Genomic DNA, 26,790 nt, shown 5'->3' with positions numbered 1-26,790 from the left:
CTGCCACTATAAGTACATTTTAATTTTACTCTTTAAATATGTAGAGTATTTTTAAAAATTTTTCTCTCATGAAACACACATATTCTTTTTCAATCCAGAATTTAACCAGAAGGAAGGGTGCAAATCCCTAATTTCTAATTTGCAACACAAAACCCCAAAATGAAAAAAAAATAGGTAGATTTAAAGACTGGATCTGATTAGTAACTGGGACCCACCCCAGACTTCACCCCCACTCCTTAACTGACTTCTGACACTGAGTTCCAGCCCTCTGTATGCCCTTCAGGTGAATCACCACCACTGTCTGATTCCTGCAGGTTGAGGAAATGCTCTTCCCTGTCTACAAAACTCACCTACTCTTAAACGTGAGTCATTTACATTATCTAAGGAGCAAGTTGCACCACTTGTTCCTGGGCAAGAGAGTCTGAAAAGGCGCCACAGAGGACGGTCTTCAGAGGGGTAGGGGAACACCGATCTCCTCTGGGAGGAGAAAGAAAATGATCATCTTTTATTCTTCACCAGAAAATCCACCGCCTAGCCAACCTTAGTTTCAAAGCTTATTCTCAGTTAGAGATGAGAAGCCTGTTTCAACTTGAAGACACTCGTGTCAGGTGAATGGACTGCCAGCCACCGCAATGAAAGGTAAATGAAAAAAATTTTAATTTTTTTAAAAGCCACGGTTGATGGGATTACTGCCATGATTAAGACTGTATTATACTTTTCCTTAAATCTGAGGTTTGAAGAAAAGTAGAAATTAGTATTCTGACAATAATATACATAAATCCTCCAAAGGAGGCACCACTTTTTGAAATGGGGCCACTGGTGCTTCACAGTTTCCCACTCCGGCAGCCAGAACACATAAACTGGGTACAGCGTGCCTTCAAATTTGGAAATGTTTCCATACTCACTTCTATCTACCAGAATTTTGGGGGGCCACATTTACTTTATTAGATAAGTAAAATCCAATGCCCCTTATAGTTGTTCACTAAGACAAAACAATTTTATAATCTTTTATCCATATTTTTTAAAAAAGAGAGACCAAAGGGGGAAACAATTCTTTTCAATCCGGACTGCCTCATTTTGATCAAAAGAATCTCACTCTTTTCATTGTACCATAAAGAACAGGGCAATCCTCATTCTGATGCCTTAGGAAATCAAGTTAAAACATGTCAGGAAAGATTTTGAGAAAACTGCCCAGCAACTGACAAACAAGTTAGCAACAGCTTAGTCTTGTTCCACATTCAAGCTGTCAGGAAAATTCTCACTTCAGGGAGGAAAATAAAAAGCATGCATGCAGGTTTCACCTCTTCCAAATTGTAACAAAGACTTTCAATGATAGATGAGCCTAAGGTAGATTGATTTATTAGGTTAAAATTTAATTATGATAGAATTTAATATCATATTCTCAAGTTGAATCTGCTTTCTTGTTGGGTATATTAACATTTTAAATACCAATTTTCTTTCCTAATTCTAATTTGAGATTCCAACTTACTAGAAATATGAACAGCAACAAATCTGGCTCTATATTACTGTATAGTTAAGGGCAGAGAAAGCCAGTTACCCCATTGATACCTCATTTCATTATTTCTGCCAGTTTAAGACTGTCTAAAGTTAGGGATCAAGGAGACAATCTCTTCAGCAAAATCCCATCCACAGACTATTATCTCCAACATCAATTTTTCCTACATTTTTTTCTTAAATATGGAATTCAGAACTTATATTGTTCCTCTATCCCCTTCGCCCATGTATCCCTGCAAAAATTAATGTCAGAGCAACAGTCTGTGGAATAGCAAAAAAAAAAAAAAATATATCTATTTCATGAAGATATCAAGAGAACAATTTTTCACCTGAGATGGTATATGAAGAGGGCTGAGTTGGGGAACATGGGAACGAGAAGGAAGGCTAAATTAGAATGAATGTTCTTATTGAGGTTGGGCCCATCAGTCTGCCTACTTTTCTTCCTTCCTTGATGTCTTAGCATTTCATTTCCTTTATGAAGAAAAATGTTTCATACTAGCTCTGTACTCGAGAAAATACTATAAGAATATGCTTTAAGATGGAAGAGCCCTGAATGGCCATTTGTTCTTTATATGCTCTAGACTAAGAAAAATTGGGAATACATGTGAAAATCCTTCAAAGCCCAATAAAGGGTAAGGTGAGGAAAAGAGAACAGAAGTGAGGTCAAATCTAGGTGAAGTCACTCCCTGGGAGTCTCAGAGGAGAAGCTCTGTGCCCAGGCACGAGACAGTTTTGGTTTAGGGTGGAAAACCCAAGCAAGACTCAGCAAAACAACTTGTGTTTGGAGAATGACTATGCCAGAAACCATTTGTGTGCCTTGAGCAAACCTTTGACTTCCTAGAAGATCACCTCTCTGCCTCCCAAGTAGAATGAGGAGATTGATTGGGTCATTAGAGTGCCATGTTCCTCTAGAGTTCTATGATTGAAGAGAGATGCTGAGGTTTGGGGATTCATTATTAAAGAATCCAAAGATCAAGCCAAACACTGGGGAATGCCTGAGAGGAGCACAGGGAGAGCCAAAACAGAAGTCCTCCCTAGTTTCATCCCTACCCAGCTCCATGGTATTGATCAAATTTCAACTTATCTAAATTTGAAATTCTTCCTTTACAAGATGGAAATGAACGTTTACTCCCCCTACCTGAGTTGGAAAGTTTCAGATTAATACAAATGCAGGGACCAGCTGTGATTCTTAAAGTTATAATCAACTGAAGCAGAGAGGCAAGAGCATAGGTGAATGTAACCCTGCTATTAAAAACTAGGTAAGTGAACCCCATGCAGAACATCAAGGTGAACAAGGACAAAGACTCAAACCTCCTGCTTTAGACCACAGTTAAGCCTGGTTCTGATTTCCAAACTTTCTCTTTCCTTATGGCAAACACAAGTATAATTTACTCTCCACAAGGCACCTAATTAGCATATTTTGTTTCATTAACATTCTTATTGGCCAAAGATGAGAAATTCTACACTAAAACACATTTAAAAAAAAAAATCTCCAAATCAGTTCTATTTAATATAAGCCATCAAATTAAGTCACTTATATCAGTAATTCTATTATTTTTCTTATACAGTAATTCCTAATAATTTCTATGATTTGGAAAGCAACTAACTCCTTAAATCAACCCCTTTCTTCCTTCCCCTTACACCTGTACTCTACCTTCTCTTCCCCTCTCCTTACCTTTTGTGTGTGTGTGTGCGTGGTATTGGCACCGAACACAGGGTTTTACATATACCAGACACGCACTCTACCACTGAGCTACTTCTCCAGCCCTACTTTTTCTAATGTCTTAGGATCTCTATGGTACAAACTGTGTTTCTAGCATTAATATGAAAATAGTAATAATTAGCATGTATTGATTACTTAATGTGTGGCAAGACTATTGTGTATTCTGCCAAATATTTAGCAAAAATCTTAAGAGGAATGCACTATTATATCTATTTTACAGCTGAGCAAATTGACGTGTAAGTACTTAACTATTACAAGTAAGAAGCCCAGCTCTACCTTGAACCACATCTGCCTGCAGCCAACACTGCTCTTATTCACTACTTTTTAAGTTCTCAATAAACTCACTATTTGCTATTGGCTACATTTTTGAGGGAAGTTTAATAAAAAATTACATAGATGTATACTTACCATACTACCTGACTAGAGTAGATAACTGGTTACTTTGACTCCTAGTTTTCCCAAAGGAGACATCAGAGTATAATCAGCACTAAATACCCAGTCACGATGAGGCAGTGGCAGAACAGGAGCTGTGAGTACCACACTCATAATGACTTGTGATCAAATCCAGGATGCCTCTTGGAACTATGTTAACACAGACACAGTGGTACCACAGCAACATACAGCACATGTATTTTGGAAGGACCTCTCTAAACCTCAGCCTCTCCACTTGAAAAAATGGAAGTAATAGTTCTTACCACATCTTAAGCAGCATCTCAATACCGAGTTCTTACTACATGCCAAGCTCAAATCAAAAGTCTACACTGTGGCAATTCTTCATTCAACCTTATGAGGATTGTTTTACAGAAAAGGAAACTGAGGCACAGAAGGGATAAGTAACTTAAGTTAACAGCAGGTCTGCAATGTAAATTCAATGACTTTTTAACAAATTTAAATATATGTAAATAATGTAGGCCAGTCCTGGGGATATAAAATATAGTAGCCAGCATATGCTGAACCTTTAATATTGTTGTTGTCATTGTACTTCATGAAATAGAAATACAGACTTTTCAACTGGCAGAGTAGAATTTGCTGGTAGCCTTCACAGCTCTCATAGATTAACACTTGGGCTGTTTGCACATATTACAGCACCTAGACCTGTGGCTTTCAGGTCAAGAGCTGACAGGAGAGAGCCAAGAAGCCAATGTGTGTGGACAGACAGACACCAGCTGCTTCTGGACTGTAGGCACTGAGGGTTTGCTATAATCTTGGGGTGGATGGCCTACCTGTCCAAACACGTTCCTCCTCATACCTACCTGACCCAAAGGTTAGAATCAAAACCAAAAATAAATCATTTTAGATAAACTGATTAAGAGACAAATAGGGAAAAATTGCAAAATTGATTACTGGGTATATTTATTAAGGGGACATATCATGACTGCATAGACTCACTACTCAGGGCTCATAGAACATACAATCTTTAAATAATCACAGTTACAATTATATTTTATTCATTTTAACCAAGCATTTTAAAAGACCTGGATGATGAAAATTTTAAGCAAGATAATGACTTGCATGGGCATGGTTAAAAACTGTCTACATACTGTTAGCTTTGAGACTAGTGAGCCTTTAGGCCTGCTAGGATGTTTTCAAATGTTTGGTTAAAGCAACCAGAAAATACTGTAGTTGTGATTATTTTCAGTTTTATTTATAATCTTTGAGTCTGATAGGTACGAAGAGGAATAAATTTCCACAGGTAGGTCATCCAGCCCCAAAGAGTGTGACAAAATGAATGACTAAAAGAACAATGAATGTCATCTAGCAAGTAGTTGCTACCTTTGGTGGCAGCACATCAGTTGGCAGGACTATATCAATGTGCCAGGATGTGCCATTACAATCACTTTGAATAAATAAAACTGTAACATCTGTTAAATATCAGTATTTCTCTTTCCCTTTAACCTAAAACATTGTTCTAATTTGTTACAGCAATAATAAATATATACAAAATGAAAAACTTATTCACTCTGTGCCTGGCACCACCAATACAACATAACCAGTGTTAGCTCTATTTTCATCCTTGGACCCAAAGATAATCTGATATGCACTCCATATTCAGTTTATAGTCTATATGAAACTGCATATCAGACAGGCACTCAAAATTGGCCATTGCAGAAACTAGTTTTTACTGCTCAAAGTTGCTGGCACCATGCTGGCACCTGGCTTTGGTGGGTGCCCTACCCATTCCCAATCTGGAAGACACTCACAACAACATAACCATCTCACACTCAGGGTGACAGAGCCAAATATCTCTATCTTCAGAGGTTTTCCTCACTTCAGCTCCAGTAGGAGACGGTACATTTCCCATGATGAATCCTCCTCCCCTTCCACAAATTATAACCCAATTAACTTCATATTAAACAACTACTCCCTCCAAAGTACTCACAGGATATAACCTGCGTGGTGCCTTTATATGTACGTGATCACACACACACACACACACACACACACACACACGTATTTGAGGTCTTTTATAACAATACTTAATAGAAAAGAAGGCAAAGTAATTTTAAATAAGAAAAAATGGGGCCTAGGGAAAAGAACACAATTAAGGTTGTGTGAGAGGTTAGTTCACCAAATTTATTCATTATTATTTATTTGATGATGGTGGGCCTGAAGGCAGACTTTAACAGGAAAATGTTGATAGTTTATAGTAGGCCTAAAGAAACATTATTCCCAATAAGTAGACTAGAAAGAACTTTCTCTAATAAGTCTTCACACAGAAAACTGAAGTTGTACTGAGAACACAAAGAGTAGGCACAGTGAGAAGAGTTGAATGCCTGTAGGTACCAACTCCAAGCTTAATCCTGGTAAAACCATTCTTCAGGGGACATAAGAAAACAACATAATAGAATCCAGATATGTGGCTCACTTTAAGTAGTTTCACAAGAAACTGTCTTGCCTGCTCCTTCTCCCAAGTGCTCTTGATTCTAACTACAAAAACATCCCAAGTGTTAGTTAGACCTATTAGGTTGAACCATTTGAAGATAACATTTTGAACTAGAAACATTTTTCTATGGTTCAATCACCACACCAGCACAAAGAAAGAAGAAACTTCAGAACTTTCCAAGGAAATATGCATTTCTAATCAGTTACAATGTTATTACATATCAAAATCCTATACACTGTCCACAGTCTCATTTAAAAGATTATCAGTTTCAAGTACAAAATAAAATATCAAATTAGAGGAAGATAATAAAAAGGAAGGATTAGGAGCAGATACCAGCTAACAGATTTTCAAGTCCCACAAAACTTGGCCGCAACTCAGAGAAAAGAACTGGGCAGCCCCACCATGAAACTGAACAGCATAAAAGGAAAAATTATGAGAAAAGAAAAGAATGAAAACAAAGTCTATGTAAATAGGGAAGGGTGGAGGGAGTGAAGGGCGCACAGGTAATGGGGAAAAAATAAGAACCAAAATATATCATGTACAGGTACAAGCACCCAATGATAAATGTAAATGTATTATATACCTAAAATGCACCAATAAAAGAATTCAAGCAAAAAATTGGACAGCATAAATCATGACTCATAGACAAGTTATATTTGGCCTATCTCATGTGCTAAAAAAATTAAGACAGAATTTGAAGTTTACATAATTCTGTATAAAAACCCACTTTTTTGAATAAATCAGACAGTCCGGCATAAGTGCACTTACACATGTAAGTGCAACTATTTCTTTAGATAGGACCACAAGCCCACCTGACTATGTACCCTGAAACTTCAGGTGTTACAAATCTTTTCTTAGCATGCTGATACTATTGTTTCTTCTTATACTGGCTCACTTTCCTCACTGACATTACCTGAGGTTTCTGTCAGCATTTGAATTTGCAGCCCATCTCTTTAGCCCTTTAATTTTACAGTAAGCTGTTCAGAAAACTCAGAGGGTTCAATATATGATCAGCCTTCCTCATGGTCTTCACCCATGCCTTATACAAGGTCAGCTGCCAATTTCCACTATTCTTTCACCCCTTTCTGGTTTGTGCTCTTTTGATTTGGAAATAGAAGAGGATATTTACGGGGACTGGGGCTGTCAGTTGCCTACCAAGATAATGCTACTAGGTCAGAAAGGATACCAACTTCCATGAGAACCTAATATTAAGTTAAATGTTTTTTTAGTGTACAGAGTTCACCTTCAGGTAGCCTGTTGAACTTTAGAAACAGTAGTGTCTAAAAAGCATTCTTCTCTAATTGGGTCATCAATGATAGTCCAACAACTGAAGATTACCAGGGGTCTTGAATTCTGAGAATTTTTCTAATGGACTAGTTACTTAGAACATATTCATTTAAAACTACTATTTTGGCTATTAAAAGAATGCAGCCTCTAACCTCTCTGACCAGCTTCCTCTATGTCAGTGATCCCAAAATTTAACTATGTGTAAAATTACATTCTGATTAAACAGAAAGTTAACATGCAAATTTCAACTCAAAAACTGTAAAATTTAGCCAAATAACAAAGCCTTTATTATTAAACAGAAAAAAACACTGCCAGGAATTACTACAGCCTTTATGATATAAAGTTGATTTAGCAACATGTTATCTCACCATACTCTCACAGTATCTTTGGGAACCAGGCTAGGTTTTTATTATTCTCCCTATTTCACAGATAAGTATACTCAAAATATATGGGGTAAAATGGTAAGTCCAGAGTCAGAGAATTAAATACTGACTCAAAAGCTTGACACCTGCCTATAGACTGTAGATCTAGAACACTTTCCATCACTGAGGCTCCTTCTGACTTTCCACCAAGCAAGGAAAGCAATGCAGCACATGGGTAGCCTACTCAAGTTCACAGAAACTGGAGCTCATTTCCTGACTTTGATTCTCGCCATCTGTAAGATGTGAGGCAAATTGTTGAGTCTTGCTGAGGTTTCTTACCTGTACAAAGAGAATAACCAGGCGTGCGGTTAAGGTTCTAAAGAACAATTACACACAGACTTTGTCTTCAAAGACTTTACAACTCAGTTCATATCTACCACGGGGAAGAGGGACACAAGTGGCCAGAGGCGTCTCTGTCTCTCTTTCTAAATGTTAACCAAAATATGACTAATAGTAGGCTAAATATACACGGCTGCATAATTATGAAAAGAGGACTTCCAGGGCAGTGCCTGAAAAACCTGAATGAAGTGCTGCTGTGCTCTACATTCCAACACCTTTGGGAGGCCTACTCCACACATTAATGAAATGCTCTATGAATACAGTGACCTAATTCCATTATAAAAAGAGGTAACTCATAACCAGTGAGGTAACTTTCTTCCTTCTCCAAGGCTCAATAGATCTATTACCTTAGCTGTGTTGGAAAACACACACACACACACACACACACACACACACACACACTCAAAATGGGAAAGATTCTTAGGCTATAAGTGATTGCAAAATGTAAGAGGTTTTATCTTTCAGGAGACACTTTCCATTCAATGGCTTTTGTGCAGTTTACATCTTTGTCACTGAAGTTAAGGATTACACATCAGTATTCCCAAATCACTAGTGGCCTTAATGCAGTTTGTCAGTAGGAAAGTGAGAAAGTAACTCCTCAAATCTAAAACCCTTACAATTGCAGAGTTGAGCTTCCAGAAAAGCAAACCAAAAACCAGAAGACATGTAACAGAGGTAATATTACACGTCTGTCGTTTGAGACAAAGTGCTGCCAAATATAGAATGCAAAGTCCAAAAAATTAATCATGAGCAACTGTATTTAGAGACCAAGTATTTAACTGACACTTATCTTTTTAGATCTTTACAGAAAGGCAATGTAATGAGGCTGGTGAAGCCCAGGGAGAGTTATAGCATTGCTGTAACCTGGCAGTGCACACTGCCAGCTCCTGATTTGGAAGGCGTTTCCCACAGTTTGCACATGTGACTCCCTTCTCAGGCTGAGATCCAACTCAGCAAACTGCAACAGCAGGCCAGGGCTGTGTGGAGCACAAGATGGAGTGCCTAAAGCAGCAGGTCCTTGATCCTGGGTGTTATGGATCCTTTGGTCTTCCCATTACCCTTCTTGGGAGACAGTAAAGTTTTTGTTGTCCAACACAAGTCCTTATTCTACTCATTATAAATTTTTCTTTAAGACCTAGAATCTCACAAAGTGGAGTTATAACAATCAAGTCTTAGCTTTGAAATTAAATACAATCTCTTACAAAAAGGTTTTTAGGGTTATTAAGAGGTACCAGGAGAATAATTTTAAAAGCATGCTAACCAATGGTCACTAACATAACAAAATTCAAGGGTTGGTACAGAGGAAGACAAATATTTAAAATCAAAGAGCTTTGAAGCTCCACAGAGGGTAAATGCAGCCACATAAGATTAATGGTAAATAAGCTTACATGGCCATAACAAGTGACTGGAGGACCAGCAGGCAATGCACCTATCAATAGGGAAGGCTGTGAGCCCCATCACAAAGGGGCAGCTCATACTGCAGGAGTGTTCATGCTCAGTGTTGGCAGATATTTCAAGATAGGACCCAAATAGGGGTTCTTATGTGAAATTTCCTGATGTTTTCAACACTGTTCGGGCCAAATAAATTCAACCTCTAATTTGGAAGATTAGCAGTTCCTGCACAAGCTTGGCAGTGAAAACAAATGGCTCCCTCTGGCCAATACTACCCCCTCTCAAATACTGACCAACAAAATAAACCCCCAGAATCATTCATTTTTACTCAATAGCAATATGATATTAAGAACTGTCATTTCAGTTTTGATAAGATTTGATGAATTTCATCTCTATCCATTACTTGCTGTGTGAGTGAGGTCAAATTAATTAAACTGTCTGAATTTCATACTTTCCTATTTGGGGATTCAAAAAAAAAATCTAGATCATAGGGTTGCCTTGGAGATGGCTTGAGAAATCATGCACTGAGATGAGTCTAAAAGAAGACACTAAGTATATGTGAATTTTTCCTATCACTCTCATTTTATAAGAACAGCCTATAACTAACAACATAAAAACACAGTAAAACAGTCAAAGGATGATATCAATGGGTGGGTTAAGAAAAAAAAAAAAAAAGAAGGCCTGCAAGAAGAGATTGCCATCTAACCTCAGGAATGGCTGTGAAAACTGGGTCTACCACAGACATCAAATTCTTGAGTGGTTTCATCAGCTCTGGGCTGGGGTAGCTGTAGGTGGCAGGGCAGGATTCCTGCCTGTGAATGGGTCCCTGGCACCAAGCCCTTTACTACCACTGAAGCCAGTCCTCCTTGCAACACCTTTCAAGTGCTAGGACATGTAGAAGATGCAGAGCCACACTGCAGCAATCAACCACAACCACACTAGGAAGGGGGGTGGGGTGCAGACTGGGAAGGGCCAGGAGGCAGGGAAGTGCCAGGAGGCAGACAAGGCCAGAACAACTTAAAGGAAGCTCCTTGAACAAAAACACCAGCGAAATCACTGCTGAGCAGGTACCTGAGGCCACAGACCACACAAGAGTCTCAGCATAAACAAGGTGGCAAAGTCTCTTTTACCCTGCATCCCAACTATCAAGCACTAAGTAAATGTGACTGTTCACCTTCAACATGGACAGGAACTATGACTTAAACCCTACCCTATGCAATAGTGCAGGCTGCTTTGAAAATATTACCTTGTTTTAAACTTCCCAAACTGGATAAACATCATCATATCCATTTTATATATGAGGAAATGGAGGGTCAGAAAGCTGGAAAGCAACAGAGCCAAAATGGAACCTGGATGGTCGAAGGGCCAAATTTTGCTTTTTATGTGACACTGTATATTGAGGTCAGGAATTTTTTTAACTCAAGCTGAGAAAATATAATTTTAAAACGCCAAAAAAATCTTCCATCAGTCCTTTATGAATCTCCACCTCCCATCCTCTCTTTCTCTTTCCCATAACAGGCTTTTTTATGAAAGAGTTGTCTGAAATTGCTGTGTCCACGTCCACTTCCTCACCTCACAGCATTAGTCAACTCTCTGTTTACAGGCTTCTGCCTTCAAGTTCCATCACCACCACTACCACACACACCATTGGCAAAGATGAACAATGGCCTCGCTGTTACCAAGTCTCTTCCAATAGCATTTTGCTGTCCTCTGTCACTTGACTTCCCCATAGGACAAAACTAGTCACAATTCCTCATTTCTTCAAGACTCTCTTGAGGTCACAGGACACTACTCTTTTCTGATAATCCTCCCAGCTCTCTGGCCACTCCTTCAGGCTTTCCCCTTTCACTAGAATTGTGTCATCAGCCCTCTGTTATTTTCACTTCGCTGTGCAATTTCATCCTGGACCATCTCATCTATTTCCACAGCTTCTTCTATCACTTATTTTATGCTGGTCTTGTATTTGAAGTTCTTCATTTAGAGAAATTTATAAAAAAAGAGGAAATTCTCAGAAGCCAGCAAAAGAGAGTAAAACATATCCCAAGCCTGGATAATAAATTTGATTGCATAAAATCCAAATATCATGTCTGAACAATTTAAAATCCTAAGCCTTCCATATAATTTCAATAAGAATTAAAGAATCTGGGAATATAAATCCTCCAAAAATACAAATTACCAGCCAGATCTGTGTTTCTCAATTATGGATCCAATTTCAAAAGAAGGGACTCATAAATAAATCATGTGTATCATTAAGCAGTGCCCACTGATTCCAGAGGCAGAACTTCTCTGAAACATACTCTGCATTAAGCTATGGTAAACAGAAGATAAAGACTGTTTTTTACGAACTTTTTCCTTAGTGTCAAAAACTCATAATATAGTGATACTAGCCAGTTTTTACACCTCTTCTATTCTGTGTATTTTTTTTTCCTTTTTAACTTTCAGGTATAATTTATATGCTATAATTTTCTTTCAGTTTTAACTGAACAATTCAATGATTTTTAAGTGATTTTAAAAATCTGTACAACTATTCACTATCATAATCCAATTTTCATCATCCCAATAAGATCCCTCATTACCTTTTGTGGTTAACTTCCATTCCTGCCTCCAACCCCAGCAAACAATAATCTGTTTTCTGTCACTACAGATTTATCTTTTTTCTGGACATCTCACCTAAATGGAATATGCCCCTACCCCTGCTTTTTTTTGGTCTGGCTTCTTTTTCCCACAAAAAGAATTTTTTTTTTTGGTGCCAGGGATCGAACTTGAGTCCTTGTGCTTGCAGGGCAGGCAGCAGAACCACTGGGCTAAATCCCCGGCCCTCCTGCAAAAGTTTTTGAGGTTGAATGTACTTCATTTCTTTTTATTTCTCAGTAGTATTCCATTGTATGACAAGACTACATTTTACTTACCCATTCACCAGTCTGCACTCAGATTCATTTTGCTTTGAACTGTCATGGTAATGCTACTATAAACATCAGGATACAAGTTTTTGCCTGAACATATGGTTTTATTTCTCTTTATGAGTAGATACCTAAGCAAAGAGTCACTTGCTTGTATGATAAATTTATGTTTCACATAAGACACTGTCAAACCGGTTCCAGAGTAGAAGTGCCCTTTTAAATTGTCTCCAGCAATGTCAGAAAGTCCTCACTTCTCCATATCTTTGGTAATACTTGTTATTATCTGTACGTTTTACTTATACCCATTTGGTAGATGTGAAATGGAAGGGACTCTAAGAGCCCTAACACTATCTATGCTCTAGTAACAAAACAAAACACTTCTAAATGCCTGATATTTACCATATACTATACCAATTCAAGCAAAGGCATGGCTAGGGTATCTAATCCTTAAAAGAGCTGATTGGGGTGGGTAAGAAGGGATAATCTAAACACATTAACACCCATTTTTTTCTATCTATCCCAAGACCAGTATTTTAACTGCATATATATTGAATAAGAGAGACGGTTACACTAACTGAAAAGAACAAAAGTGGCTTTCTACTTACTATGAAACCCTGCTGACTCCAACACAATACAGAGACAAAAGCCAGAAGTTTGATTTGCACTTTTGGGATTCAGTTACTTGAGGTCTCTCTGTACCAGTGTGGTACAGAAGTGGCATGACTGAAGGGACATAAAGTGCCACAGGGTTTCATTTCATGAGGAACAGTGTGACTTCCCTTCCAGCAAATTCTGCCATAAGCATATTTTACTTTAGCTGCCCCTTTTATGAAACAGCTCCCGGTACAAAGACTTCTGTCTTTGAAAAACACCCAATAGAAGCCTGAAAACAGAGAATGTACCTGGATGTGGAAAGAGGGATCAGGAAGTGTGTTACAATGCACACATCTGACCTCAGCCTGATCTCAGCTCATCTTTATGAAAATGTCATCAAGTATCTCCAAGTTCAGAAAAGTTAAGGTATTTAGCCAAAATCATACACCAGTCACTCAAATCCAGTTAAATACATTTGGGGTCAAACTGAGATTCAATGAAATATAGTTTTCACAAAGTACAGGAGCTTAAAAATAATTATTTAAATGACATTAAATTCTTAATGGGCATTTACGTGTGGGGAAAGATTACAAAGTCACATAAATTTGAGTCTTGATAGGTATTTAATAGGGCCTTCAGTCTTACTCCAGACTTGGCTGAAGTCATGAAACTAGTTACAGTACAGGCAGAACTAGAACCCCAGAGATTACAAGGATAGGGTGTTGAATACATCTGAGTTTATAAAGCACTCAGTGTTGATCTTTTCCAAAAACAGCAACAATCTTCAACTGCATTAAAGTCCCATCATATATGCATTGAGTTATATGTGCTCAGATCAAAAACAAAAGCAAAACAAACAAACAAGATAAACCAAGAACAGAAAGACTAATAAGCTAATATTTCTGAGTGCATTCTTGATGCCAGTATCTATGAAGTACTTTATGGATTATTTCACATAATTCTTAGTATTATTATTACCATTCCCATTTTATTAAGAAGGACACTGAGTCACAGAGATGTTGAGTAACTCGAGGGTCACACAGTGGTATCTAGATAGACAGCATATACAGAAATGGTCCCTACTGCATAGCAGGCTGAAAGAGGATACAAAACTGGACAACTCTTCTGTGGCATATGTGTTCATAGCCAGAGTATATGTTTTCTGATAATCAACAGATGACATGTGCCAAACCCTTCTCAACTGTTGAGGTTTTTTTTCTCTTTTTCCTCTCTAGAAATCAAACCAGGACTAACCCATGCTGAACCCATGCCTCAGTCATCCCCGAGTGTTTCCTGACATGCATTTTTGCTTACGGAGCATCATAACTAAAGAATGGGGCTCAACTTGACTGTTGCAAAGTTACCAAGTAAGCCATAGGAAAAGAAACAAAGAAAATCTTACTCTATCAATGACTTATTTACACTGCATGAAAATCTTTTTGTTTCAATGGTCACAGAAAAAAAAAAAATCTTTTAAAAATCTGCATTTATCCGTGTTTTTCATTAAGTGTAAAATGGCAAATATGAAGCCAGGCATGGTGGCACACACCTGTAATCCCAGCATTCAGGAGGTTGAGGCAGGAGGATCATGAATTCAAGGCCAGCCTGGACTACAAAAGTGAGTTCAAGGCTAGCTTGAACTACATAGCAAGACCCTGTCTCAAAAACAAACAAAGCTAATATGCAGGATGGCAACTGAGGTTTTTAAACTTTGTTTCACCTAGCCATCATCTCATCTCTAAAATGAGAAGGATTAAATTAATAACAACGGAGTAGATTTTCAAAGTCAAAGTAAAAATACATATTACTTTGAAGAGTCAATAGCTAAGCCAAGGTTCACTGAGACCAAAGAAGATAAAAGACAACATCTACCTGCTCTACTGGGTAAATATTGAGAAAATGATCATATGAGGGCCACTAGGCCACGGCAGTGACACCCTATAATTTGTATGACTTTATTATTTGATTCCCACCTGGCAGGTTGAGCAGTGACATAAGTTGATACTTTCACATTCTGTGCCAAGGAGAGACATGCCCAATGAGCAATGATGTACAACACCTTCACCAATGGTGAAAGTGCAAACATTCTTCACCACTCCTATCACTCACAATATAACTATATTAAGACAAACTGTAATAAACACATTGCATTTTAGACTAAATAGCCCCTACCAAGTACTAGGTTTTATAATCAAAGCATTTGTAATCCAACAAAATAACTATTTTCCATTTCATTTTATAAAGATATTAAATGACTAAACAAGTATATTATCCATTCCCTTTTATAAAGATAGTAAGTGGCTAAATCAGCATTATTATATAGGACTTTCTGGAACGAAGGAAATTCCCTTATCTGCATTGGCCAATATGGTAGCTACATGCAACTAGTCAGAAATTTGAATATGGCTACTCCAAGAGAGAAACTGAATTTTTTTGTGTTTAATCATAATGTAAATTCTAAAAATCTGATGTAGCTGGTGCTATATCTATGAAACCCATGCATTTTTTCAAAAGACACGTGCTCACCCAGGACCACATACACATTTCCTCTACAAAACAGCCACAGTCCCTGCCACCCACACTTAGTATTACCCTCATATGTGGCACAAAATAATTTTTCATGGAATTAAGAGTTCTATGTGTCATTGTTATTGACAGTTTAATTTAAAAGGAGTTGACGAAAGCTGAGGGGAGAACAACAAAGGAGTTTTTATTCTTTAAACTGTCATTCTGTATTAAATCCTGAGGAATACCACCCTAACAAAGAATATGTGAGAAAACAGCCTTCATATAGTAAAAATGGCTTCTTCTTAATTGAATTGCAAAGCTATCATCATTAAAAACATTCCCCAACCTAGGCAAGTTCCTTACTTGTGAAGAACATGGTACAACTGCCCAGTTGAGGAAAGCCATTAAACGTTTAATGACTGATGTTCCTGAGTGGGAACACTGACCAGAGAAATGATTCTGAGCACACCCAAAAGTTCTGAAAAATGTGGGCCCATTTGGGAGAAGAAATGTTGGGAGTAGCTGGCAAAAAAAGAACATGACATAGACCTGATTCTAAAAATAAAGCGATCATATAAAACTCTCCACATTAAGTCTTGAGCCATTCAGAGCAACACACAGATGGCTCATCATGCTCCTTAGGAACCACTTTTTTCTCTCTCCTACCATACTATTTCACAAAACAATTTATAATAGGCTTTAGCTGCTAATTTGTTTCAGCTATATTATAAATGAAGTGATATTCGTGCCTAGGCTTATCCCATTTAATGTAAAAAGTTCTGTATTCAAAAATGTTAATCCCGAACATAAAACTAAAGGAAGCAAGTACTGTGAGATAACACAATCACCAGACTATCCTAAAGTCACGAAACAGTTCGTAACCACTGTGGGATAAAGCCATTCATTCTGATATATTTTATTCATTAGACAGAATTATGTATACAGCTTTCTTTTGACATTCTGACTTAAGCTTCTATTTTAATAATAATCGTAATTGCTAGGTAAATTATCACTTAATAAGAGTGCTGGTTCTTATAATTAAACATTGAAGTATTATAATGACTTACTGTACAGATACACAAATCCTAAGGAATACTGGAATGGAGGGATGGGTTCTTCCATCCCATAAGAATATGCACATAGATCCAGGGAGCCAAGAGCTGCAATTCATCATGCCTAGTACACTGCACCTGCTATTCTACTTGCACTTACAATGGCTTTGAACATCAATGCACAAGTACTGTCACTGTTTCAAGGCACAGCCATTATTTCAGGAGATAATGTTTGCCAGGAGCTGTGTTTGTCAGATGAACCCTTTTATTCTGATTAAAGCCTACCTGTTCTCTACTTCCAAGGGGGCCTATTCTGAGTAAAATGCAGGTGACTGATAATAGTTAACTAGAAAAACTGAAGCAGATATCTAAACTCAGTTAAAGCTGTACTTCTTAGGAGGCTAGTAATGGTTTTACTATTTATTTGGATCTTCTAGAATAGAAATAGCCAAGACTACAACAATATTAAATCAAACAGGCTTAAAAAATACCATTCAAGACAAAATTTGAAACTGGCAGCAGTAATACAGATGGCAGCTGAATCAGGCATTTTAAACTTGTAAAGCTTAGTAAAACCATAGGCCTTATAACAGGCTTGTCCAGGTATAAATTACTATTGTATGTAAGGATATTTAGACCAAGAAAACCAGTTTTTAAAAACACAGTACAGAATAAAAGGAAAGAATTAGAAAGAAGACAAGGTTACTCAGGAAGAACCTGGACTTACACATCATGCAGCAATTTAAGAAAACCTGGTTTTGCATTATTATCATCAAAACTATCTATCCTGTTCTACTTCTTCACAGAAGGTTACAAAAATATATAGTAAACTGCTTGTCATGTATGGAAATGGCTAAATTACTAATGAGAAGTAAAAATTCAGAAATGACCTTCCTTCAAACTTTATTTCTAAAAGGTGAATGTGTAAACTAAGTTCGGGTTCTTCTCCAAAAAAAGCAGATGAGAAAAAGTGATCAGTGGTCAAGATGGGAGGAAATGCTTTCAAGGAGACAATGGGGAAAAGTAAGTCTTCAAGTGCCTTCAAACCAACTATGGAAGAAAGAAAGAAATAAGGTTGAGTAGGAAGAGTTATAATTCACTATAATTTGAAGAGAATTTCAACCAGACTTTCAGTAGTCCTCCAGCCAGTCATGTGCAAGAGCAAATCCTTGTCTGGCAGAAACAGGCTTGTCTGAGCTTCTTTGCCATGCGCAGTCATGAAGGGGAGTGGTTCAGGAGAAACATAGCATCAGCAAGAAAGTGGAGGTAGATCTAGAGCACAATGCAATAGAGTAGCCTACCCACCACACTCCCTGAACTTTTCACAAAAGGGTATCTGTGAGGCCATTTTCACGGCTGCTACATAAACCAAATGCTCTTAAACTATTCCAGTGATTATACAGAGTAGTATAGTAGTTATCTTTAATCACATGAACCAAAAATGCAAAAGATTTTTAAAAACTCGTAACAAACATGAGGCATAATCTAAACTTGTAAATAAGAAAAACACAGCAAGCCTGCAATTAATTTAGCAAGATACCTTCTTTTGTAATAAACTTTAAAAACAAGAAAACAAAAATTAGCATTTTTCACTGGCGTACACAGAAACATTTACTTGAGAATACTCTTAACTATACAAATACATTTCACTGAAAAATGCACTAGATGGTGTATAATAGTTAAAGATGATTATAATCCACAAACAGGTTATCTGCAGTAATTTCACACTAACCTACAACTTAAATTCTACTAACGTGAAAATGTACCTTAAACAATCGCCAAGTCAGATCCAAATCTACCTTGGATTGTGTCTTATTTTAGAAGACAGATTTTCTCTTCACTTTAAAAAAAGAGACCAACATGTTTTACTTATATTCCTAATTAAAGTTCCTAAAGAATCCTAATTTAAGGAAGTCACAGACAAAAATTCAAAACGAGCCCTTAATTTTATTCCTTCCCAACTCTTAACTAGACACCTTAAAACTAGGGTGGAGGGAATATATTCAGAGAGTGAAATAATTACCGTGTCCTATTTTATTTTCTTGTTATAAGAAATTTCCAATTTTCTGTCTCAGGTTTTCTTGGTTCCTTAATAATATCAAACAATTAAAAATAAGGACAATTTAAGTTGACATATTTATTTCCAAATGGCTGTTCAAGAGAATCAGAAATATGGCATTTACTCAAGGGACTTTGGTGTGGGGAGAGAGGAAGCCATTTTCAATTGTTGGGAACATCTTCAAACTCATTCAAAAGAACAACAGTTCAGCTGGGAGCCTGGTGGACTGTGCGGTATGCAAACCCAGCACTGAAGTATTGTCTCCCCACTTCTCCTACAGATAATGAGCTGCCCAGCCAAGCAAGTCCAACTCCAAACAACACAACTGATGGACCCGGAAAAAACATCACCCTTCACAATGAGTTTGACACTATTGTCTTGCCTGTGCTGTATGTCATTCTATTTGTAGCAAGCATCTTGCTGAATGGTCTAGCAGTGTGGATCTTCTTCCATATTAGGAATAAAACCAGCTTCATATTTTATCTCAAAAACATAGTGGTGGCCGACCTTATAATGACGCTGACATTTCCATTTCGAATAGTTCATGATGCAGGATTTGGACCTTGGTTCTTCAAGTCTATCCTATGCAGATACACTTCAGTTTTGTTTTATGCAAACATGTACACTTCTATTGTGTTTCTTGGGCTGATAAGCATTGATCGATATCTGAAGGTGGTAAAGCCATTTGGGGACTCTCGCATGTACAGCATAACCTTTACAAAGGTTTTATCTGTTTGTGTTTGGGTGATCATGGCTGTTCTGTCCTTGCCAAACATTATCCTAACAAATAGCCAACCAACTAAGGAAAATATTTATGACTGCATGAAACTTAAAAGTCCTTTGGGAGTCAAATGGCATAAGGCAGTCAACTACGTGAACAGCTGCTTGTTTGTGGTTGTGTTGGTGATTCTGATTGGATGTTACATAGCCATATCCAGGTACATCCACAAGTCCAGCAGGCAATTCATAAGTCAGTCAAGCCGAAAGCGAAAACATAACCAGAGTATTAGAGTGGTTGTGGCGGTGTTTTTTACCTGCTTTTTACCATATCACTTGTGTAGAATTCCTTTTACTTTTAGTTACTTGGACAGGCTACTAGATGAATCTGCACACAAAATCCTCTATTATTGCAAAGAAATGACACTTTTTTTGTCTGCATGCAATGTATGTCTGGACCCAATAATTTACTTTTTCATGTGTAGGTCATTTTCAAGAAGGTTATTCAAGAAATCAAATATCAGGACCAGGAGCGAAAGCATCAGATCACTACAAAGTGTCAGAAGATCAGAAGTCCGTATATATTATGACTATACTGATGTGTAGGGATTAGAAACCATGAGACCATATCATTTGTTGGAATTAATATGTACAAAGTGTAAATAAATGTTTCTTTTCATTTTCTTTGCTGGAGTCCCTCAAAACATGGATTTGAAAAAAATAACTAAATGGCATGAAATTGAGGCATAATTTCAAACTAAGAAAAACATGAAGACACAACAAAAAGTGAAATAAATGAGAGGGAATATAGGGATGAATAGTAGGGCTCATGTAGGAACAGACTGAAGACCCAGAAAAGCCACAGCCACCTGAGCATGGTAGCACACACCTACTCCTCTGCTACCCCAGCTACTCAAGAGGCTAAGTCAGAAGGTTCACAAGTTCAAGACCAGTCTGGGCAAATTAGTGAACTCCTATTTCAAAATTTTAATAAATTAAAAGGGTTGAGGATATAGCTCAGTGTTCCATGGATGGGTCTAAACCCCAATACCACTTAAAAAGGGAGCTGCAGCTACGTTAGTGCACCATACCACTTCTCCAGGACATATGGTTGCTCTGAATTCACTTTTGCAGGAAACAGAAATAAGGGGACAGTCTAAGGAGCCTTGAGGTTCAAGAGTTGGGAAATAAAATGCTATTTTCAAAGTAGCTCATTTCCTGCAGATATAATTGAGTAAATATTGATTACTGTACTTTCTGTCATTCCATTATAAACTATGTAAGATCTCACTGTGTTTTTCAATGTCTTATGAACCAAAGAAAATGTGGGAATGGGTGGGAAAAGAGGAAGTTTGGCTCTATTTTTAAGCAATACATTGAAATTGTCAAGTTCATCTAACTAATTTTAAATAAGGTATGTCAGAGAAAACAATTATTGAATATTAAGAAAGGCAGAGCCTGGATACAATATCCTAAAGTTATATCTACCATCATACTTTTACAATGTATTTAATTCCTGATGTGCTAAGGTTAGAAAAGAAAAATGAAGGTGTGGCTAATAAGTATATTTAGCTCGTCAAACAGCTATTACCAGTGTTTTTTAGAAAAATGATTAGCAAAATATCCTTCCCTGTAAGCTACACTCAACCTTTAACAGGGATATCATTAATTTTAAAATATAAATGTAAAATGATTGACCGAGTTCATTAAGTAAAGTCAGATAGCCTAAGAGTGGCTAGGCATGGTGGTGTACTGTTATAATCTCTGGTAATCAGGGGGCTAAAGCAGGGGGATCACATGTGAGGCCCTGGGTTCAATCTCTAGTACCACCAGGCTCAAGTTTAACTGTAAGCTTTTAAATCTTAAGACTATCGAGCCATCTTCTTTTTGAAAACCATCATGTGTGAGCATTGATGAAGAGTCTGATTTGTTCCTTTATATTAGAAGCATTAACAGAGAAAAAAAAGTAAAGGTATGTTTGCTAACAGAGAACATTATAGGTAATAAACACATGCATATAAACACACACATACAACAGGGTACCAAATTTAATTTACACTCATGTAACCTGTCTGCAAAAGCCTAAATGAAAGTGAGTAAAAGTGAAGGTGCAAGAATAACTTAATGCAACGATGATTATCATGGTCAGGTGTGGAAATTGCATTCAAGGACAGGAACAAGATTACAGGAACAGTAGTCAGGGATGGCGCTACAAAGTATCTACTAGGAAAGTCAGTTTTGGCAGAGGAGTTGGTGACAAAGGGGTTTAAAGAACTACCTGACAATTTCTATCAAAATATCCATCTTTCCGCAACTGTGTGCCACTAGATGAAGACAGGAATGTTTTTAGACCAACTAATGAGAAAAGCTCATGTTTTCCTCCCCATCCTGAGAACATCCAGGATGAGCCACAGCTGCCCCAAACGGAACAGGGCAGCACCATGGCCTGGGAGACACCCTAAGTACAATCTGGCCTATTCTCTCCATCGTCTGTTTCTCCCCTACACCACAATTCCTAGTCAAAAATTTCAAAAATGACATTATCCACTATGATATTTATGGATGCTGCTGAATTCACAGCCTTTCTGGAACCTACAGACTAAGTAACTACCCTCTTTAATAGCACTCACTGGCTCCATTTAGCACTGTAGGCCTTACAAGACATCTCTACCCCACACCTCATCTAATCCTCTAATTCAAGCCTCAATTCCAAGAGGTAGTTACAATATTTTAAAATTCATTTCAGTGTTTCTAAAATTGGACTGCTGTATAGTTACTGAGCATGTTTAATTTGATGCTATTTTTCTCTGAAATGGGATTACTAAATTAATGGAACACCTTACAACACTGACCTAGAAAAAAATAGGGTTTTATCCTCATTTTTTTAAATGCACATGATAAAACCACACAAAATCAAATCACTTATATTTTACATCGATTCCCACACTGTGTAACAAAAATGTATAAAGGGTAACAAAAAACCATTTACATGAGTAAAATAGCAGCAATAGAAATACTATAAAAATATGGAACTCATGTCAAAAAGTACCACATAAACATTTCAGTAAGAGTGAAAAAACTGAGAATTTTGTTTTTAAAAATTGATAATTTGAAAATAATATCCAACAGGGAACATAAAATTTCTTACAGCTTTTGGGTTATACATGTTGAGTAGCCCTTATCCAAAATGCTTAGGTCCAGAATTGTTCCAGACATGGGTGTTTTTAGGATTTTGAAATATTTTTACACATCTAATGAGTTATCTTAGGAATATTCCCAAGTCTAAACACAAAATTCGTGTATGTCTCATATACATCTTTGACACAGATGCTGAAAGTAGTATTATACAACTATTTTAGTGCATCTATGTTTTGATTGTACTTTGTCATGAGATTAGGTGCAGAATTTCCACTTCTGGTATCATATCAGATTTCTGAGCACTGTAGATTCCAGATGTTTGGATTAGAGATGCTTAACAGTCAATATTTCAGGATCTTCCCACAGAGCAATAAATGCTGTATTAATTCTTCCTTTCATTCAGAAGAGAAACAATTTCCCCAGAGAAATTTTAGCATTCTTCATTAAACTCATATTCAAAGAAACTCATCTTACAGAATATTTTTCAAGTTTTGTATTGCTGGATAATACAAAACCACTTCATTGATACTTAATTCTCATTCTATACCAGTATTTTATTTCCTCAGCTAAAGTTTCATGGGAGGAATGCATAGGAAAATATATAAACATAGCTTAAGTATTCAAGGCAAAATATGTGTGTACAACACACAACAGAGTACAGCTTTAACATAAAGAGATTTAAGAATCACCAGGGGAAATGTGATATACTAAGAAAAAAACAAAATAAAGCTTGAGATCACAAAAACTTTATAAATATTTTTTCCCCAACAAGCCGCCACCAGAAGCCAACAAATCAAATATTTACTAGGCATATTATCATGTAAAAAAACACACTGAGATCATTATGATTCAAAACAAAACAATCTTTTGATATCCCTAAATTTCTTACTAAGATCAAACATTTTAAATTTTCACCATGATACAAGCATCTAGTAGATGCAGAATTTAGCCTACTCCCTAGCCACCTGGCACCACCTAGTGGCAAAATTATAAAACAGGTGAAGAACATAATTTTCCATCCTACTGAGGCTACACAGAAGACTGCAAAGCCTGTTGCTGTGCTTTATAAAATTGCCATACTCTTTTTATTTTCTAAATTTGAATTACTCTCCAACATTTTATCCTTTGTGCTCCCAAAGTCATCAAAGATATCAAGAGTTCCTTTATGGCGACGTTTCCTGACAATATCCCTTTCTCTGGAACATCTCATCTCGTCATCACTTTCCACATTGGTGCTTGTATGTTTGCCTTTGCTGAGTTCATCTGGTGGCACACCTACTGTACCACAGTCAGCAGCTATTCCTTCAGTACTTCCATTTTCATTTTTTGAATTTCACTTCCTACATGATCACTTTTCATTTCTTTGATACATGTTTATGTCTGTTGTTCAGTTTTTACAATTAATTTGTTTTTATAAAACGACGTGTTGTCACTAGGAAATTAAAAGGCAACACAGCTACACATTTTGCTATCTGTATTAATCACTTTCTTGTCACTGAAAGAAAAGTTAAGGAGAAGAAATTTAATCTGATTCATAGTTTAGGAAGATTCAGTCCATGGGAGGCTGGCTCCAAGGCAGAAACCACATGGTAGAAGGCACGGTGGAGGAAAGCTGCTCACCCCATGGAAAATAGGAGGCAGAGAAAGTAGAGAGGAGCCTAACTAGAAAACACACCCTCCAAAAGCATGTCCCCAGTGACACACCTCTTCCAACCAGGCTCTAACTCCTAAAAGCACATTTAGCTATGAACTCATCAATGGGTCCATTCAAATTGCCCAATCACCCCCCAAATGCCCCACCTTTGAACATAAGACTCTTGGGGAACATTCTGGATCTAAACTATAACACTTTATATGCATGAATTGAGTAACCATTCACTGACAGATTTTGAAAGAAGTGATTTGACTGGCACTTATGTATGTTATTTACATAATAACTGAGAAATTGAAGAGCTAGCAGCTAAGTTTGTACTACATGCAATTATTTAGTTAATATATTGTGGTAGCCATTCAGAATGGTTCCTAAAGTGACAGGTTAAAAAAAGATAATAATGATAAAATCTTATATAGTGCTTAACAGTATCCAAAGCATTTTACACATAATATTTCCAATCACCACAACAATTCTATGAAGTAAGCATCCTATTATACCCATTTTACATATGAGGAAAGTGAAGCATACCAGATAAAGGTACATGGCTGGGAAGTGAAGTGACTAATGAAGGTTAAGAAACTGGTGGGTCTGGTTCCAAGTCCAGGTTGTTACCAGAGCTGCATCACTGTCTCTCCAACCTCAACCAAGGAGGCCTTAATGCTCAGTTAATAGCATCACTATCCACCCTGGCACCTGAATTGAAAATCTGAGTCCCCTCTTTTCTTCACTGCCTTTAGCAACCTATACCAGATGTTACCAAGCCTCCCTCAGAAACGGTGAACAACCCATGCCTCTGTCCTGCACCTCACCTGGCTCAGCCTCTGGGGGAGCTCCATGGTCTCACAGATGTGCCAGGATTTGGGAGTTGGGCAGACACAGACCCCCACAGCTCACCATTATGATTCGAAACTGATGACATTACTACTGGAGGCACTACTACTAGATATTATCGTTATCTTGTTTTTTCTGCTCCTTCCCAGTCCCTGGGTACTCTTCTCTTGTACTTTTAACACTGAATGGTTATTATCTAATGAAATAAAAATAGCTCATATTTATTGGGCACTTCCTAAATACTAGGCATTGCTGTGTCCTGTACAACCCATTTAATTCCCACAACCAACTAATGAGGAAGCACTAACATTACTCCCAGTTCAAAATAAAGTAGTAACTTCCTGCAGGTCACATAGTTAGTACAGGTTATTGGTGGGATCCACGTGGGCTCACAAAGGTCAGATTTTAACCATAGGTCAATATTGAGATGAAATGTATTTCTCAAGGTTAACCAGTAATTAATGAAAGCCTGGCTAGTTATTTAAGTTTCTAAATGCTATCAACACAAATAAATGACATCAACACTTGTAAGGCTTCAGCTGAAGTTGGAACACAATCTCAACTACATCCTAAATACATTATTTAATAAGCACTGAAAATAATACAGTACTTTGCGTTAAGAGAACATTAAATTCAACTAATCAATTATATTTTTGTCATTTTATTCCCTTACAATTAGAATGCAAGGGAATAATTTTATGTCAAAACCCAGACATTTTTGAAAGTGAAAGTGTCAATAAAGTGGCATGGTAAGTGTGAAGTGGGGGAGTGTGGGCAAACAAGGACACTCAGAATACACATGTAAATACACGTCTACATCAGGACTGCATTACTTAGTAAAACAAGCAGCTTGGGACAAGAAAAAAGAGCTCCATGAATCCTGTCATTTTATCAATAAGAATCCACACTGTGACGATTCTTCCCTCCAGCTTATACAAACTGTGAACCCCTGGATGCTGGGTTAGCAGCTATTCAACAAAATTCTCTAATAATGCTTCCTGGGAGCATGGATAAATGGGTTTCTGAGTTAGTGCCTGATGCCTGTGATTTTGCTTAATGTCAAAAGAAAGGACGCAGCCTACCCAAATTGAATATTTTCATTTGCTTTTGTTGCCTGAAGGAAAACATAATCTAAATTCTAATTTATAGTCTTTCTCTCCTCCAAAGCAAAGCCATCACAAATCTTTAATATTGTTAACTCTGCATACAAAATTTATGTACAGTAAGATTTCAAAATACCTTTGGAGGTGGAGGCTGTATTTTCTCTTCCAAGGGACGGGACAACTTAGTTGTTGAAGACAACTAAAACAGGTCAATCAGGAAGGAGGGCTGTGGGGTTAGATTAACATCACCTGCAGGAAGTCTGGTTCTCCTGATATCTGAGCCCATCCAAATAGGATACAGGTTCTGAATCAATACTTCAGTCATGATGCATGTCATACAAGTCTAAATTTTGACTCTGTCAACATTAACTGAAATCCATTCCTTCTGAAAAATCATGTAAGATAACCAAACATCCTCATGCAAACCACTTGCCTTAGATCCTTCCTGCTGCTGCAATAAAATACCTTGAACTGGTTAATTTAAAAACACAAGAAATGTATCCCTAACAGATCTGAAGTTTGGGAATTCCAAGATCAAGGCTCAAGCAGATTCATTGTCCAATGAGGGTTTGTTACTCACAGACGGCATCATATGTGTCCTCACACGCCAAAAGAAAGGGAGGAATTAAGCTCCCTGGGGCCTTTGTCCCATTGATGAGGGCCCCTCCACAT

At 37.4% G+C, this 26,790-nt stretch overlaps 2 protein-coding genes across 17 annotated transcripts in view; one reads left to right on the top strand and one right to left on the bottom strand.

Annotated features, from left to right (window-relative positions):
• Positions 1-26,790, bottom strand: part of Med12l (mediator complex subunit 12L) — a 314,799-nt gene that overhangs the window by 107,605 nt on the left and 180,404 nt on the right. The window lies entirely within an intron of this gene.
• Positions 298-26,790, top strand: Gpr87 (G protein-coupled receptor 87). 3 transcript variants are annotated; one of them, XM_087186365.1, is made up of 3 exons: positions 314-639; positions 14,292-14,423; positions 18,956-26,785. In XM_087186365.1, the coding sequence occupies exons 2-3, from the start codon at positions 14,390-14,392 to the stop codon at positions 19,996-19,998; spliced, it is 1,077 nt and encodes a 358-aa protein (XP_087042491.1). In that variant the 5' UTR covers positions 314-639; positions 14,292-14,389; the 3' UTR covers positions 19,999-26,785. The 3 variants fall into 3 exon arrangements, with proteins under 3 accessions (XP_087042492.1, XP_087042491.1, XP_087042490.1); XM_087186364.1 differs by lacking the exon at positions 314-639 and adding an exon at positions 17,533-17,639 and having other exon boundaries at positions 18,956-26,790; XM_087186366.1 differs by lacking the exon at positions 14,292-14,423 and having other exon boundaries at positions 298-639; positions 18,956-26,790.

The sequence above is a fragment of the Heterocephalus glaber genome, unplaced genomic scaffold (genome assembly GCF_053883595.1).
Source record: "Heterocephalus glaber isolate CG9 unplaced genomic scaffold, H.glaber_assembly_v1.0 deba00001504, whole genome shotgun sequence".
Classification (NCBI taxonomy): Eukaryota; Metazoa; Chordata; class Mammalia; order Rodentia; family Bathyergidae; genus Heterocephalus; species Heterocephalus glaber.
Note: the sequence above shows the minus strand (reverse complement) of the source record. Positions and strands in the feature narration are given on the sequence as shown.

Bases quoted from the DNA above. Each gene is read 5' to 3' on its own strand.
- Gpr87 (XM_087186364.1), top strand. From the start codon at position 17,603: ATGGGAGGAAATGCTTTCAAGGAGACAATGGGGAAAA. The intron at 17,640-18,955 runs GTAAGTCTTCAA...CTTCTCCTACAG, and splicing joins CAAGGAGACAATGGGGAAAA to ATAATGAGCTGCCCAGCCAA.